Genomic DNA, 16,752 nt, shown 5'->3' on the forward strand with positions numbered 1-16,752 from the left:
CCTCTGCGGGCGCAGCACCGTGCGCCCCGCTCCGCGCCCGGCGGAGCATCTGTGGGGACAGCGGCTCTCTGCCGACGGCAGCGGACGGCTCCTCGCAGCCAGCTCGGCGAGGTTTTCCTGCGCTTGAAGGTAAGCTGCTTCCTCTAAAGAGGGGGCTGTTGGCCGTGCCCTTCTGGAACGCCCGGCGGTCCTCCCTTGTCCCCGGGCTATGCTCTTCCCCGGCGCTGTCTGCGCCCCAGCGGCTAAGGGAGAGAGGGAGAGCCCGGAGCCGTCGGAAGGAGCTGGCTGCTTCGGGCTCCGGTTAACTTTTTCGCCGGAGAGGATTTGCCGGGAATGCCAACTGTGAGGCTGTTGGTAAATAACTGTTTTTTTTTCTCCCTCCTCCTTAATCCTAACTGTTTGCTATAATTAGAATAGCTTACTTAGGGGCATTACGCTCCGCTTCCGAAGCCTCAGCCTCTTGTAACTGCTTTTGGCCTTTACACTCCGATTTGCAGCACTTTCCGATGTAACTTCCCAGGAACTCGCCTCCGTCCAGGCGCCCTCCCGCACGCTCCCGCCGCTGCGGAGCCGGCAGCCTCCGCCGCGGGACTGCCGGGGGGCAAAGAGAGCCGAGCGAATCGCTCGCACCGCGCTACGTGCGGCGGGGCTAATAACCTTCCCCTAATCCGCATCTATAACGCGGCGGGGCCGTCCTGTGGCCGCACGTCGGAGCTGCGCTCCCCGCTCCTGCCGGCTCCCCGCGGGGCCGCCCCTGCCCCGGCGTGCGGGGGTCGGGCGGGCGCGGCATGGGGGGCGGGCGGGCGGGGTGCGGCCCGGGCCCAGAGCTGACCGCCTTCGCTCTCTGCCTCCTCCCAGCGCCGCAGAGATGCGAGGGGCGAAGAAGCGCCAGGCGCTGCCCGCCATCGTGCTCCTGCTGTTGGCCTCGGCTCCGCTGCCGCCCTGCGCCGAGGGCAGGGACGTCCCCGCCGCGGGAACCGAGCGGGGAAAACTCCTCGACCTCCTCCTGCAAGCCCTGGACGACGACGGCCGCCCGCTGCCGCCCCGCCCGCCGCGGCGGGACCGGCTGATCTCCCGGCGCTACAGCGGCGGCGCCCCGCCGCCCGACCCCCGCCCCGTCGCCGCTGCTGCCCCTCGGCCGCCCCCGGCCGCTGCCGCCGCCCCGCCGCCTCCCCGGCTCTTCGCCTCCGCCCGTGCTGGAGGTAAGAGCTCGTCGCGGTCAGTCCCGCCGCCGCCGCGACCGGCACCGCGAGGTGGGGGGAGTGGGAGAGCGTGCGATCGCCTGACCTCACGGGAGCTGCGCCTTGGGGATCTCGGTGCCGAGGGAGGGAGGGGGCACTCGGGCTTCACCGCCTTCAGCTGCCGCTGACTCCCGGTCTCCTCTGAGCGCGCCTCCCAACTTCCCTGCGCTGCAGAGCTGCCAGCTCCCAGGAAACCCCGTTCCAAAGTTAGAAGCGCACCTCTGTTTTGAACAGAGGAAAAATGATCTGAGAGGCAAATATCCCGGCTTACTCCTAAAGACTTTCTCTGGCGTGATGCCTTTCTCTAGTTTTGCTCGGATGGATTCAGTCTGTGCACAGGAGCGGGTTCTGTCCTCCCGGAGGATGCTCTGTAGGGAGGAGACCTGACTTCTGGCCGTGACAAGTGGGGACAGTCCGAGAGCAGCTGCCCGGTGCTGGTCACAGACGGGGCTTGGCCAGCAGGTCCCATCTACCATAGCGGCTTTTTTCATGCAAAGCCACCCAAAACATTTCTGAGCTCCTGACTCGTGTGGATTAGGATGGTGCAGCTCGGAAGGACTGAAACAACGGTTGTGTCGTGGCTGTAGCCCACTCCTGTTTTTCTCTTGACTCCTGCAAGAGACCCTACCGGGATGTGGGAAAGCACGGGAGTGTGGCTTCTTAGCGATTTGCCTCCCTGGAGAGCACCCTTGTGGCTGAAACTGCTAGATTGCTCTTCTATGACCAGTGGTCCATTTTAATGGAAATTAAGCATCTCACTTCAGAAAACACTGACTGTGTGTGAAAAGTCCAAACATCAGTAGGTGAGTCTGTGATTGGTAGGACAGATGCTCACGCAGTGTGGTCATTGCACTGTCTGAAAAGGACACCGACTGGTCCAGTAGTACCAGATTGGAGCATCCCCACAAAATTCCTGATTTCCTTCCTTTTCCAGAGGCAGCCCAAACCAGTTAGCCACAGATCTTTATGCTAACTGAAAAGATGTTGAAGGTTTTCAATGTGACTGGTCATGAGTGATTACTTACTGAGGCTTAATTCTTTATGTGCCTCAGGCAAACCTTCAGTGTACACTTTTCAAGGAAAGAAAAAAAATGCAAGAAGGCTTTTTTCAAGGCACAATGTGAGGTGCCTTGCATATGCTTTCCTTTCAAGAGAATGAAAGAAGTATAAACTTGAGAGCAGTGATTGCTGGTACCAGGTGGCTTAGGGAAAAAAATCCATTATGGACAATGGTATCCCCATTTGAGATGTTTATTCCTAAGTGTATAGTTGTACCAAGCCATAAGATATTTATGCAGCTTTGAAGAGGAATTTTCTTGAATTCATCATATGTAATATATACATAATGAAGTTTGCTTTCTATTAATCACTGGTTTTAGTAAATACACTGTATGCTACAGGGGTGGAATTACAGAACATCCTTAAAGAGAGGGGTTCCCCACTTATTCCTGGCACAGGTGCAGCATCCTGTGGCCAGCCACCAAGCTAGCCTTCTGCAGCCCAGAAAGCTCAGATCTAGGGTTTAAAAAATGATCATGTTTTGATATTTCTTCCTTCTGTTTTAAATGACAAATGGCCAAGATAGAAATTAGCACCTGTTGTGATGGTATGCGTTTGTTTTGGGAGCAGAAAACAGTGAAAAGGCTATACTTACAAGTCTTCAGCCATTGTTACTCCTGTCACCAGCACAGGAGCAGTCAGTTTCTGCTCTGGTAGGTGGGACCTGAGTGTCATCTTCTCAGAACTGCTTATCTTCCCACCACTCAGAAGAGGTGTTACATTCAGCTGCTTGCAGAGCCAAGCATTTAGGATCATTTATATGTTTGGATTAGCTCCACTTGTTTCAGAAGATGAAACCCAAGTGTCTGATATAAAAGAGAATTGAGTAGCTCAACTGCTTCTTGCATATGAAACACAAAGCATCAAGCACAGTCAGGCATACGGAATGAAAAGTATTCCTGTTTTTGTGTATTTTCCCATTTTCTGAGGATGCTGGATGCCAGGAGGGTTTAAGGTGCTTTCCTTCTTGTTCTTCCCTTAGGGCTGGCTCCAGCTTTAGTCTAACTCCACCATATTCTAATTCAGCTCATTGATTTGTATCTTCACACCCCTGTCTTCTTGTAGTTTTATTCTTGGGACTTAGCTGTTTGTGTAGTGAGGAGAGCTGGCTTGGTGTTCCACTGGGTGAATTGCAAAAGGAGCTTGATGCAAGTGGCAGGAGCACAGGATGGGGGATGAAGTGTTGAGAGGGGATGGGACATCATCCTCCTTGCTGTGATGGCTCAGGCCATAACAGAAAAGCACAACATCATCGGGTTTCTTCAGTGAGTCTAGAGACAGAAAGGTGAGACATTGTCAGACATCCTACAGATATCTATCAGTTATATTAGAAAAGATGTAAAGTGAGGCTGTTTGGTCTGCGATGCTTGATCTGAAAGAGGCTTGTGGCTTTGGCATTGAGCTAGTCATGGAAATAATAGCCACATTGCTTTATGGGGGTTTGTTAGGGGTCCTCTAACTAGGCAGAATGGGCAGCCATCAAAATATGTTTGGCTGAAGTAGCAGCACTGAAATGGGATGGACACTCAAACCTGCAGAGAGCTGTTGTGGGCTCCTGCCTGGAAATGACTCTTCAGGTCCTTTTCCCCTTAGGCATCAGAGATGTATCTTGTGCACTTCTTATCCATATGAAGATTTGCATCATGTATCTTATAGGGCCATGAAAAGCACCCACACTTGCAATAAAGGCACTAGTTTTCCCATCACTTCATCTGTCTTAACTTCTACATTCAGAAGAAATGATGCCAACTAACCCAAAAGCAATCTTCAACTTCTGCTAGGATTTCTAGTAGGATTTCACTTCAAATACAAGTTGTTCCTCTTAGTCCTCTTAGTTATTATAGCTAGTAGGACTTGATTTTCTGTCACAACATACTTTACCTGATTTCTGTGAAGTCTCTATTCTTGAGATGTTTTTTCTTATTTTCTTATATTCTTTTTTTTTTTTTCTTCTTCTTTTTTATTTATTTAAGTGCCTCATAAACTTTTCAAGCCCAGTTATGAAAGCTCCCCATGGCCAATTCTTTTCATAACTATCCCTTAGTTTCTGATGTACAGAAGTTTTTTATTTTTTCTCTTCTCATGAAGAACCCAAATACATTTTTTCATGAAGAGAGGATTCAACATCAAGTTATTTTGGAATATCATGTCAGAGGACTAGAATAGTTCACCATTTTCCTGAGATTATCTTTGTTACCTTCATCCAAACACTTTCCGCAGAACCTACATATCTTCCATATATTTAGATCTAAAGATGACTTGGGAAATAATAATAAAATATAAATCTGCTTTAACTATTCTTTCCTTGCATATTCCCCATGCCAAAGGAGAAATGAACTTCTAGACTTACAAGGGGAAGAGTACTGAAATTTGTCTTTGCGCTGAGAGACCAGCAAGGCGTTTTAAAACAGTTTGATGAGTTACTTTTTAAGCATGAAGGAATGAAGATAAATACTGCTTTTAGCTTACCAGAATGTTCAAATTAGCCTCCTGAGCGTATCTACTTCAGATTCTGAATAACATATTGGAATGAAAATTTGGCCCTCAAACTGTTCAAACTCTGTGGTTAAACTTAAGAGTTCAGTTTTGTGCCAAAATTTCTTACACATCAGCAAAAGAAAACTGCACATTGTGCCATGACACGATGCTGATTTAACCATTATTCATAACAAGTTATATTTGAAAGATATGTTTGATATTTATTTTAGTTTTCAGTTGAATCAAAACCACTTTTTGCTCACTTAAAAAATCTCGTGATAGTGCTGAGACAGTTACAGTTGGAAATCTCCAATTCTGCAAGACCTGCAGACCTGTGCCTAAGACTAAACTACTTCAGTGAGTGTAATTGCAGGTCTGGATTAGAAAAAGGATGCTACAGAAGAATGTAAACCTTGTCCCTAGGAAATGAAAATGTATGGCATGGAATAACACAGGGCTCTCTGTAATGCTTTTATCTTCAAGTATTCTTATTAATATATATATTTTAAAAGAAAGTGTATTATGTTAGTAGAAATAGCTGGCCCTTCAGAAGGGATACAGAAAAATGAGAGTTAATAAAAATGACATTTTCCAAAATTATGATATTATGATTACCAAAATGTAATTATATAGAATCACACAGGGTTGGAAAGGACCTACAAGATCATCTAGTCCACCTGTCCTCCCTTTATCATACCATATATAAATATATGTTTTTTTCCCCTTACAGTAATCATTCTCTTTGGTGGATATGCGTTTCTGAAAGTGAACAAGGCAGATATATTTTGCTTTCAAAGGCCTAATATAACCAATATTCCAAATGGTTATGGAGTTCACCTTTCTTTACTGTAACTGGGATGGGCATGATGTGTGAGTAAACCATGACTGCATATGTGAGATCTAGTAGTTAGGGAAAAATATATTCTCACAGAATTAGCAAACTGAATGGATTATTGGGTGTAATTCCTCTCAGCAGAACATCTATGGATGCCCAGTAAGTTGTGTGTTGGGAGAAGTATAGGTGTCATATGTTGCCCAGACAAGTGGATACTAAGACAAGGTAAAGAGGGGATGTGAGTTTTTCTCAATATCATGTTTCTGAAATCTGAGCAATCCCAATGAGTCTGGTAGGACTATCCCACTGATAATCACTGTCTCGGATGGTACAAAAGTTAGGAGTCAGTTAAATCCACAAAAGTGCAATTAGGGTAGATTTTTTTTTTTCCCCCACCGTCTTTCCTGAACAAGTCAAGAATGACTTTACATTAATTATACCGACAATATTTCAGTCTCAGCCATAGGGGTGGGTTGTTAGAGTTAGGGTAGTATGGTTAGGTTGCAGTTGGACTTGATGATCTTTAAGGACTTTTCCAACCTGAGCTATTCTATGATTCTATGTTTCTCAAATTTTCCATGATAAATTCTCCTAATCAATTTGATTTTCACCACTTTTTAACTCATGACATACTGTTTCCTGTCATAAAGTCACAGTTCCACACTCCAAAGTTTTATTTCTGACAAGTGCAAATTTGTAACATGTGCTTTTTCATCATTTTCACTATTTCAAATGGAATGACCCTGGACTTTTGCTCAGGACAGCTGTTACTTACCACAGCTGTTGCTTCCACAATGTGTTACTTCTGTGTTAGTTCTCTGAACTGTAAGAGTTCAATAATCTTAGTACATCTAGTCTACTTCCAGCTTTTATAGTTTCTTAAGCCAACCCAAATACTGCAGAGTATATATACTCCTTCAACCTGCCATTCAGGGATCTGCATCTGTCATTACATACAGATCCTTCATGGATATGATTTCCTTATTACTTGTTTGTCTGTTGCTACATTAGTTTTCTCATTTGCTTGGGTTCCTAGATGCATTGCGCAGTATGCCTTGTAATAGTGATGCTGTGATTTTGGCAAGTATGATTACCAAACAGTGTAGATAGGCCACTGAACGGAACTAATCTGAAATCTAGGATAAGCCAGAGATCTTCATTACCATGGTAGGCAGTGTTGAGCCCATGAACCAACCCTGATAGCCAATGAGTGAGCAATAACAAAACTATATTTGCTATCGTAGTGTAATTACTATACAATTTGGATTTAAAAGTATGGGGGATCCATTAGAACAGTCCTTAAAATGAAATGTTTATATTAACATTCAGGGGGCTCTGCTCTTATTTCCATTGCTCATAATGCAATCCAAAGGTCTCAATGCATGAACGTATGATGTGCTGGCATATGGAGGTAGAAACCTTGTGGAATTACAGTAGACTGGGCATCCAGTGTTTTACATGGCAGTATAACACAACAGAGGAAAAAAGACGATCTCAGCATATGCAGAAGTTTTTTTTTGCTCAGCTGTTATGCACAAAAAACCCAACAATGACTTTTTTATTCATTAGGGAGATTTCTTCTGCCTTTCATTTTAGACCAATTTTGGATTTGGAAAGAAATGCCCTGTATTTATCATGACAAGATATGTAATTGCTAATATCAGAGATATTTTACTAATATGTTCAATTCTAGTGCCAGAAAGATGACAGATCCTCACCAAATTACACCAGATTTGAACTTGAAGTACACCAGGGCTCCTCCAGTGTGCAGGGCAGCGAGCAACAAATAAAACAGGTTTCACTTCAAAGTAGATCCAAGAGCATAAATGCTTGTAATCCAGGAACTATGGCATGCATTTTGAATTAGTCTACCTTGGCGCTGTGCCTATGAACAAACTAAAGATTTGAATTTATTTATTTATTTTTTTCTTTCTTGTAGACATGAAGTTCTGATTATCATAAAAAAATTAAAAACAACAGCAGGTCTCGGTGTTTTACTAGTATGTTATTTCAGGTGTTAATTTACTGAAGGCTCTGAGAAGTATAAGAATGGTAGTACAGAAGTGCATATAGGTTTGCGGGACATTTATTGTGTAGTAGATAAATTTTTTGCCTTGAAAATACACTTCCTCAATTCTGAAGATTATTTTAATTTTTAAATACATGTGTAAACATGGAGAAAGATTTTAAAAAGTTGAGAAGAGCAAACTTATTAAATTTATGTACATCCATAGGTACAGGCACATATGCTTACGTGTACACTTTCTATATAGGACAGTAGCCACTGGAAAGCTGCAGAAAGAAAAGGGAGGCTGATTCCATTTCTAATCTGTATTGTCACTGTCATCTTTGAGATCATTCTTGAAGATGATCTCTCTGAGTGACCAGAAAGTACTTTGGGAGGTAAGAGAGAATGTCTCCTCATCATCTGTGCTACACTAGCTGTCTAGAGAATTAAAATTTTCAGTGATATTTAGTAATTTTCACGATAATTTAAAAGAAAATACCTTAAGGGTTTGTGAAATTTGTTTTTTAAACACAATGTATTAGTGCACTTTAATGTCCATAATATATGCCTTCCCTTTTGATGAAAGCATTCTGTACAGAAGAATAACATTTTTTCGTCAATTCATCACTTATATTTGGTTTTGAAGATGAAGGAGAATATTAAAGCAGACTGTTAGAAAAGAGTATAACAGTTTGGAATGTATGCTGACTTTAAAAGTGTTAAACAGAATTAGATTTTTTTATTTTTTTATTTTTATTTTTTTTTTTTTAATTGGTAGAAACCATGTTTTTTGGGACAACTGTTCTTTTATTGTTGAAGATTCAGCAGTTAGCATGCACTCCTTGCCCATCAAACCACAAGTGAATCTCAACTCTGTTGAGGAGAACAAGTTGAACATGAATCTCAGCAATGAGAAGAAATCAGAAGATGCAAAAATGGAAAGCATTTTGCTGGTAAAAGAGCAGCTAATCTCTATTAGCTTCAACTGATGGTTAGGCATTTCTGTTCAATTTAAGGATACGTACTTCATTTTGTCACTTGTGAATTAGAGGTTACTATTTCAGTGGAAGTCCCACAGGCTATTTATTTGTGTTTTGGGGCATTTTAATGTCGGTCAAATGGAAAGCAGTTGGTCTAGTCAGAGGATTGATTGAATATTGATTACATTTGAGGGTGCGATTCTTTCTCTCTAGGCTATGAACAATATTTAACACATGAAGGATCCAAGCGTTTCATTGATTAGTGGCCATTTTTATATTATACTATATTTTATTATGTTTACTGGGTGAAAATCCTCAATTACTCCACTGTCTTTACTCAAGAGCACCTAAAAATGGGTTTGTTTAATACCAACTTTAGCAACAGTGGAAAATACTATTTGGATTTACAAAATATGGTTGCTTTATAAACTTAATACCTTGTTTTTAAAATACAATTACAGTGGTGGAGTAATAAAATAATTATGGGAAGAGCACAACTTTGCATGCAAAAAAGAAATAAAATGAAAACACTTCTGAATTTTTTATTGTAAGTCTCCTAGATCTTTCAAGATCTCTTAAATTGATCTTTTAGATCAATTCAATTTAAGTTGGTTAGATTGCATTTTAGGACATGTGCTCTTCCTATGTAGTTCGGAATCTATGGGTTGAAAATAAACATATTTGATTTTGCATCACTAAAGCAATTATTGTAATGTTCCTTGCAGATCTTACACAACTTTAGTGGCAACATGATGAAAATTTAGTTAAGGTTTTGCTTAAATTATGCTTTCCTTTCTACCTGACTGTTTAATATATAGATGACAATCAAAAGCAAAAACTTACTGGAAACGAGTTAGACACATTTTTTTCCATAACCCTTATTGTTTATGATAACAAGATATAAGGAGAAGAAACCTTTGAAATGAAGTGTTAGGAAATGTGCACTCATCAGTATATGTGGCAGCACAAGACTAATAAAAATGCTAAATCCCTTTAAATTAATGGATTAAAATAGCTGAGAAGATAGCTGTGATGTTACTGCTGTAACTATGATAAAGTAGTTGCTTCTTCATTGTCTTTTAATGACATAGCATGTCTAACAGGAGATGCTTCTCATCTGCTATTGAAATTTTAATAATTGACAATGTGTGTATGTTTTTTGCTGTTGTTTTTTGTTTTTTAATCACATGCAAGACTGTTCTCATCCATGGGGACGTACATGAAAGAGAATGAGTAACCTAGGTCTGTTCAGCCTGGGGAAAAGAAGACAGAGGGGATCTGATAAATATTGATAAGTATCTAAGGGGAGATGGGAGGCAAATGGGTGAGGCCAGTCCTTTCTTAGTCGTGCATAGCAATAGGCTAAGAAGAAATGGCCTAAAACTTGAAAATAGGAAGTTCCATACTGATGTGCAGAAGAACTTTACAGTAAAGGTGACAGAGCACTGGAACAGGCTGCCCAGAGAGCTTGTAAAGTCTCCTTCTATGAAGATATTCAAGACTCATCTGGATGCCTGCCCATGTGACCTATTGTAGTGTACCTGCCTTAGCAGAGGAGTTGGACTTGATCATCTCTTGAGGTCCATTCCAAATCCTGCAATTCTGTGGTTCTGTGATCATAATATTCTACCCATACAAGGAAATAAAGTTTATTCTCATGTGCTACACTTAGGAAAGATCTCAGAAACATACATTTTTAGGAATGGTGTTTTAATTTTGCCTCTATCCAGCACTAGTCTCAGCTCTGTCTCAGCACAGTCACAATAGCCACAGCTTTGTATCTACATGTTGGAACAGTCCTGTGACTGGAGCTTGTCACCCAGAGCACCTCATGTGGGCTCCTGTAGGCAGAAGTTCATAGTAGTGATATGAAGCTAAGGCGTGGTATTGCCTCTCACTGCTTCGCAACCCCCTCCAAAACTGTAGTCATCTGTGTGAGGTTCCAGCAGCTTCTCCCAGAAGAAAACATGGCAAATCATTCAAAACTCAGCGTATCTCATGATCTTGAGCCTATCAAGATGCCAGACAGGTGTCAGACTCAAGTGGAAAGAAAATATGTAGCAATAGCTGTTTTAAAACCCAGAGAGACATAAAACTTCTTCAGTTCCAGGATGTGGAAAGAATTTTCTGTAATTTTGCTTAAGGGTGGTTCTTTCTACCTGGCAAATACTATTGAAATGTATGGCTTGCTTATATTTTACACCTGCTTAAGTTTCTCCAAGAGAAGACCTTGAATATCAATGTCTAAGTAGCTCATTGTTCTTGTTGCACTTATATTTAATCCTCAAAATATTTAGATCCCAGTTGTCATTTCTAAGATATATCCTTGCATAACTATAATAAAGTAAGATGACCTTAGCCTGGGCATGAATGTTCACTAGAAAACCTTTAAGATAGGAGTTCAGAACAAGTGAGAATCTGTGAGTTGTTAGTCTATTACAACAGTTCTGAACCTGTTTTAATTCAGACAGAAATAGACATGTTTCTAAAATTAGTAAAGGAAATTGAAATAAACTTAAATCTTGCAATTTGCATTGCAATCAACTTGGAGCCTATTCATCTTTCAGAAAGACTAAGGCCTGATTAAGCTCTGGTAAACTCAATCCCATTTCCTTTCACTCCAATAGAGTTTGCCTGTGTTTGTCAATTCTGAGTTTGGCTTGTATGCAGTTGAGTACATGTCATCAGCTTTCATTCAGATGATTTAACTAGTTCGTGTATTCCTTTTGATGTATTGCAGCTGTTCTTGTGTTTAATTTATGTAAATATTCTAGAGTTTACATTTATTAGCAGCCATGGTAGCTGAAAGAGAATACTTGCATGAAGATTTGCAGTATTGCAAAAAGTGAATTTCCTCTTTATGTTTATCAATATCTAGTCTCTGTATCTCATTCTGAGAGTGACACTGCCTTTAGTCAAGTGCTTTTCAATAACTTTCCAAATATGATTTGGAGTCTCTGGATTCAGCTGTAATATCTGCCTTGATAGTTAAGTGATTTCAAGTAGCTGATAAATGAATAGAAGTTGTTATTTGTTACAGAAAAAAGATCTGTGAATAGTAAAAATATAGCTTTAGTAAATTAATACCTCAAATAGTTTAGTCAGTCTATATGTCTAATTACTTTTGGTGAATTATCCTTTTATATTTTAATGAACAATAAGTATTATAATACATCTTTCCTCTTGGAAAGAACAAAGTATATATTCACAACTTAGTATTCAAAATAATGAAAGTTGCATAATACCATACAGTTTACCATTTGAATTGCTTGAGGAATAACTTAACCTGCTTATTTGGATCTCTTAGGGAAAAGGAAAAGTTTTCATAAACTCATCAAGTCTGTAATTGTTTTGTGACTTTTCTTTTGCTTCTCAGAATAATTACAGGTTTTACATGTTTGCAAGTCTGACAGAGGAGAAAGAAGAAAAAATGTTATTTTGAATTATGCACATGGTGCTTGTCTGTGTCTTTGTTGCTATTCAGTGGGCTTGCAATACAAACTATAGTTTCTAAATTTTTTGAATATAAAACTTGTCAGATCTAAAACTATATACATTCCAGTTTTGTTTTTTAGTCTGATCACTAATTGTAATAGCAGAAAAGCAATCGTGCCCATTAGATTTGGCTTATTTCTTGATCCCACAGTATTTTCTGGTAGAAATACAGATTTACATACAAGAACAGAAAAGGAAAGCCATGCTCCTTAATGTTCTTTTGCCAAATAAATATAGAGGTCTCCATAGGCAAGGATTAACTAATGGAAACATGCTTTCTGAGCAGCTACTGAAGAATTACTAATAAACATAATTATAGCTGAATTCAAGATATTCAACCTAGTAAATATATCCTGTTATAATTTCATTATGGTTAGCTGAAGCCTTACTAGATGCCGACACTTCAACCTCATTGTTCACATCTTAATGAATAATTAAAAGTGGCAGATTAGAAAGCAGTGGATTAGAAGGGACCATGGTATTATGAAAACTGCTCTCTTTGATGTTGCTGAGCTCCCAGGTTGACTCATTTTCTTGGCCAAAAATCTTAGTGTATGAAACTGTATGCCTACTTTTCTGGGCCATTATGTGCCAGCACATGTCTATTAGCCAAATGTTGTAGGTGATTATTTAATGTATCTTGCAAGCATTTAAGGATTATATATTATAATACTATATTATTATATAGTATTCTGCCCAGAAATGGAACACAACAGTGTTCTGGCTAATGGAGATGCTGAGCTTCTGAGGTGTCTTACTGATGATGTACCTTAGACGGATCTTCAATTGTGCTCCTTTTGTGGTATTTAAGAAGAGTTACTTTAGATACAAAAGCTTCTGGATTGCTTAAAATTAAAAAATTATCTTTAATTTGAAAATATAAGTATGCAGGCTAAGTGTATTTTGAACATGGTAACCAGGGTTGTAACCAAACCTTTTACTCTTTCACATAAGAAGATGGCTAAAGTTCAGAGAGTGTAAAGGAGGAGGAAATTACATGAAAGCTGGTTTTGCCAGACAGGTAAAGACTTATTCATGCTGGGAGAATCTCCAGCTGGGAAAATCCACGGTTGTTACAGCCTTTGTGCCAACAGAATAGAAAAAAGGGTTAGCTCAGAGTGGAGAATCTGGCTCAAAGAACTTAAAATAAATATCAGATGTCAGAGCTGTGACTTAATTGTTTAGCTAAGTAGATCATGTGAATTACACACAGATTGAGGACCTGTTTTTGCTTCTGTTGAAATCAAGGAGAACAGAATCAGGCTATGCTCTCCTTCCAGAGTTTTTCAGCCGTCAAAACTGTTACTTGAGAGTATGACCTTTTCTAGAATCATTTTTGTACTGGTCAGAAATCCTAGAGAGCTGTTAGTGCACAAGTAGTTTGTGTCTTATTACTGTAAACTTAAGCTAAGACTTTAAGCAGAATGTATTTCCTTGTCAGCTTTTGGTTTTTATTTTAAAATTTGACATGCAGAAGGTGGCTCCTAAGCCTCTAAATATGGAAAGTGGAATTCCAGATTTTGGTGTCAGTTTCTCATAGAAGCCAATTTCAAAGACATACATTGAGACGTATATGTATTTTGTATTTTTAGATTGAAGCTCTGACTATCTCAGAATTACACCTGCATCCCAACTCAAAGCATTTCAATATTTTAACATTTTCTATTAAGTAGAAAAAATAAAAGTGTTTAATTAAGAAGGCTTTCCAGGAGAGAGTAAAGAATCAGAAGAAAGACAAATGAAAAGTTGAAAGAATCATTTAAGCATAATCAAAATTAAATTAAATGGACTCATCTGATAATCATTCATTCAGGAAGAAGTGAAAGATTCTGGTAGAAGTCTTCACGCGTGTAGCTGTTTTTGTGAGAAAGTAACAGGCAACTGTTACCCAGCTAAGAGCCTTCTCATAGCTTCACTGACAAGGAAATCTTGGTTAGACAGGTGACAGACAGAAAAGTATCTTGAAAGATCTACAGCCAATTTGCAGGCTGACGTATTTCTGCAAATTCTGGCCAGATGATGAATGAGTGTTGGTACAGTGAGTAACTGATGACATTATAAATGGAGTAAGAAGACATTACTTAGTGTCATATTTCTGGACATACTGGAAGATGCTGGTAGAAATATTCTGATTCAGGGGAACCTTTTGGTGCTGATCTCTGTATTCAGGCCTCAGAAGGCATCTGAGGGTGGCAGTGAGGAGGGGGCTGGCAAGCACCTGTCTCCTGGCCAGCCAACATTCAGAATGTCCAAGCTCATGACAATAATAATAACTGAAGTAATACTGTTAGTTTAGTCTTATATTCAGCATGATTTCTCTTTCTGAGTATATTTTCTGGGCACTTAATGAGCAATTACTTTCCCTTCACAATTGATAAGTTAACCAAAGGAAAATCAAAGCAAGGGTAGATCAAAGAGAGGAGGAATAAAGTACTAGCAGTATTGAAAACCTGTTTACAGTAGGTAAAATTTTACTCCCAGTCCCCTCTATGCCTATCACAGCCCTTTAGATGTGATTAATTGCTGCTTCTGCAACTCGGGTGAGTTAGCTTCCTTCGGCCTCAGGTTATGTCCTTCCTACAACTCAGTGTCCAGGCTCAGAGAAGCCAATTCTAGGGATAATCTGTTGCCCTTAAGAGGACGCTGGCAACTTCTTTCAGGCTGTAGTCACTGCTCTGCTGAGGTAGGAAGGCCTCCCTGGAATTACTGCCCGTGCCGATAGTTGTCTTCATAGCAACAATTGCTGCTAACTATTCCTGTCACTCCCTGCTCCCACTCAACAGCTTGGCGGAGACTAGCCAAAGCGAGGAGACCAAAAGGAGTGCAGTCAAGCAAAATGCAATGGATGAGTAGAGCATGGTCAGGGAACAGTGAAGATAGAAGCTGGCTGGATCCTTCCCCAGAATATGAGGTCTTTATCATCTTCCCATGGCTGAAAGCTTTTCTACTGCTCAGATTTCTGGAGGAACTTACTGAAATGTACTTTTCCCCCTCAGTCTCTGAAGAAGTGATGAAGGTAAGGGTCAAGACAGGAATCCTAGGTAGCTGCCCATCTCCTGTGTATCATGTGTAGGTGCTATAAATGATTTAATATGAAAACCAGATGCTTCCATTCCTGTTTCCCTTACTTTTATTCTCTTAATTCTGGATGTGTGTTCCTTTCTACTGTCACAAGAGCTTTCATTTTGTATGCTACTATGATGTGTATCACAAGGTGAGAAAAACTGAGAAAATGTGAGCAGTTGTGGTGTCTCAAAAATAGTCCTGCAAATTAAGGTCAGAAAGTTGGATTATAAGGGAAAGAACTTACGTATTCTTCCCAGGTAGCATCATCATAAAATGAAAAGAAGCAAACTCAAGTGAAAGGTATATATATTTGCTTTGTTTGCTCATACCATTTTGATTTTGTGAGTTTCTGGTGCAGACTGACTTCACCTGAGGCAGAAAAAAGGCAGACAGAAAAGTTTGTCTCAGAGGGGTTTGTATCACCTTCAACTCCTTTTACTTGTATGAAAGAGCTCCGGTGTCCCACAGATTGTGCCTGGGAGATCTGTATTGTCAAGTATGCCATGACACTAGCTGTAATAGTACAGGAGTGTTGACAAGACCTTGTGAGAGCCAGTAGGGACGTACAAGGGCTATGGGAATAAAGTTCTTGTTTTCCTAAAAAAGAGGGCAATCTTTACTTTTGTTTCCTTTCTACCACAGATGAATGGAGAGGAAATGGCAGCAGTGAAGAAAACATAATTCTTTTATTTTCCTTCATAGTTAAAGAATGAGGTGCAGTTTCTCATACAAATGAGCACATATGCCATTTGAGACATCAGTGGATGGCAGAATTGTACTTCTGGTATTTTGGAAAGAAAACTATGATAAATGCAGGCTATTTGAAAGCAGTCTATTTCATTATGTGCACCAAAATTTAGTTACTTTTCATGAAAACTGTAGCATTTTTTTACAATTTGAAAGATCTAAAAAGGAGTTAGATAGTGGACATTCTTTTCATAAAAAAATAGATTAAACAGGAGAATGGTACTTGTGAATTTGCCCTGTGCTAGAAGTGTGGCAAGGAGCTCTGTTCTGAATTAATTCAGGGACTAATCCCATTTAATGATTTGAGAATAAACAAAGTATGTCTGAGTTAACAAGAAAACACTATGGCAAAGAATGCACTTTTCAGCATAGGAGAATGTGTTTTGCATGGCTTATGGAATCATAGAATTGCCTGGGTTGGGAAAAGCCCCAAAGATCAGTAAGTCCAACTGCAACCTGACCGTTCTACCCTAACTCAACTAAATCATGTCCCTGAGCACCACATCCATCATTATCATACTTTTACAAGCTTAGATAGTCTTCATGTAATACTTAACATTTCATTATGAAAAAGCTCTGAAGGAGTTTTAGCAGAGGGGACTCCTGAAAATATTCTACTCTCTTAAAAACCATAGGCTATCACCTAATGGTGATGATGTCACACAGGACATAGATGAAATAGTTATCTGTTGAATTCAAGCAAGATTCTCACTTAGAATCACATGACTGGATCCTACTGAATTTATTAAATACAGCCATCTGCTACTTCAGGCAATGCCTCCTAGACTCTTGTTTATCAGCTTTTCAAAGAACTAGAATGTTCCTACCTAATGCAAGACTCCT

The 16,752-nt window shown here is 40.2% G+C and overlaps 1 protein-coding gene across 1 annotated transcript in view; it reads left to right on the top strand.

Moving 5' to 3' along the window:
- Positions 1-1,102: 1,102 nt before the first annotated feature.
- Positions 1,103-16,752, top strand: part of ALKAL1 (ALK and LTK ligand 1) — a gene marked incomplete at its 5' end in the record, with an annotated part of 35,711 nt that continues 20,061 nt past the window's right edge. The window contains one exon of the mRNA XM_072328074.1: positions 1,103-1,202. Coding sequence (XP_072184175.1) covers positions 1,103-1,202 — 100 coding nt within the window. The remainder of the gene's footprint in view (positions 1,203-16,752) is intronic.

The sequence above is a fragment of the Excalfactoria chinensis genome, chromosome 2 (assembly GCF_039878825.1).
Source record: "Excalfactoria chinensis isolate bCotChi1 chromosome 2, bCotChi1.hap2, whole genome shotgun sequence".
Taxonomy (NCBI): Eukaryota; Metazoa; Chordata; class Aves; order Galliformes; family Phasianidae; genus Excalfactoria; species Excalfactoria chinensis.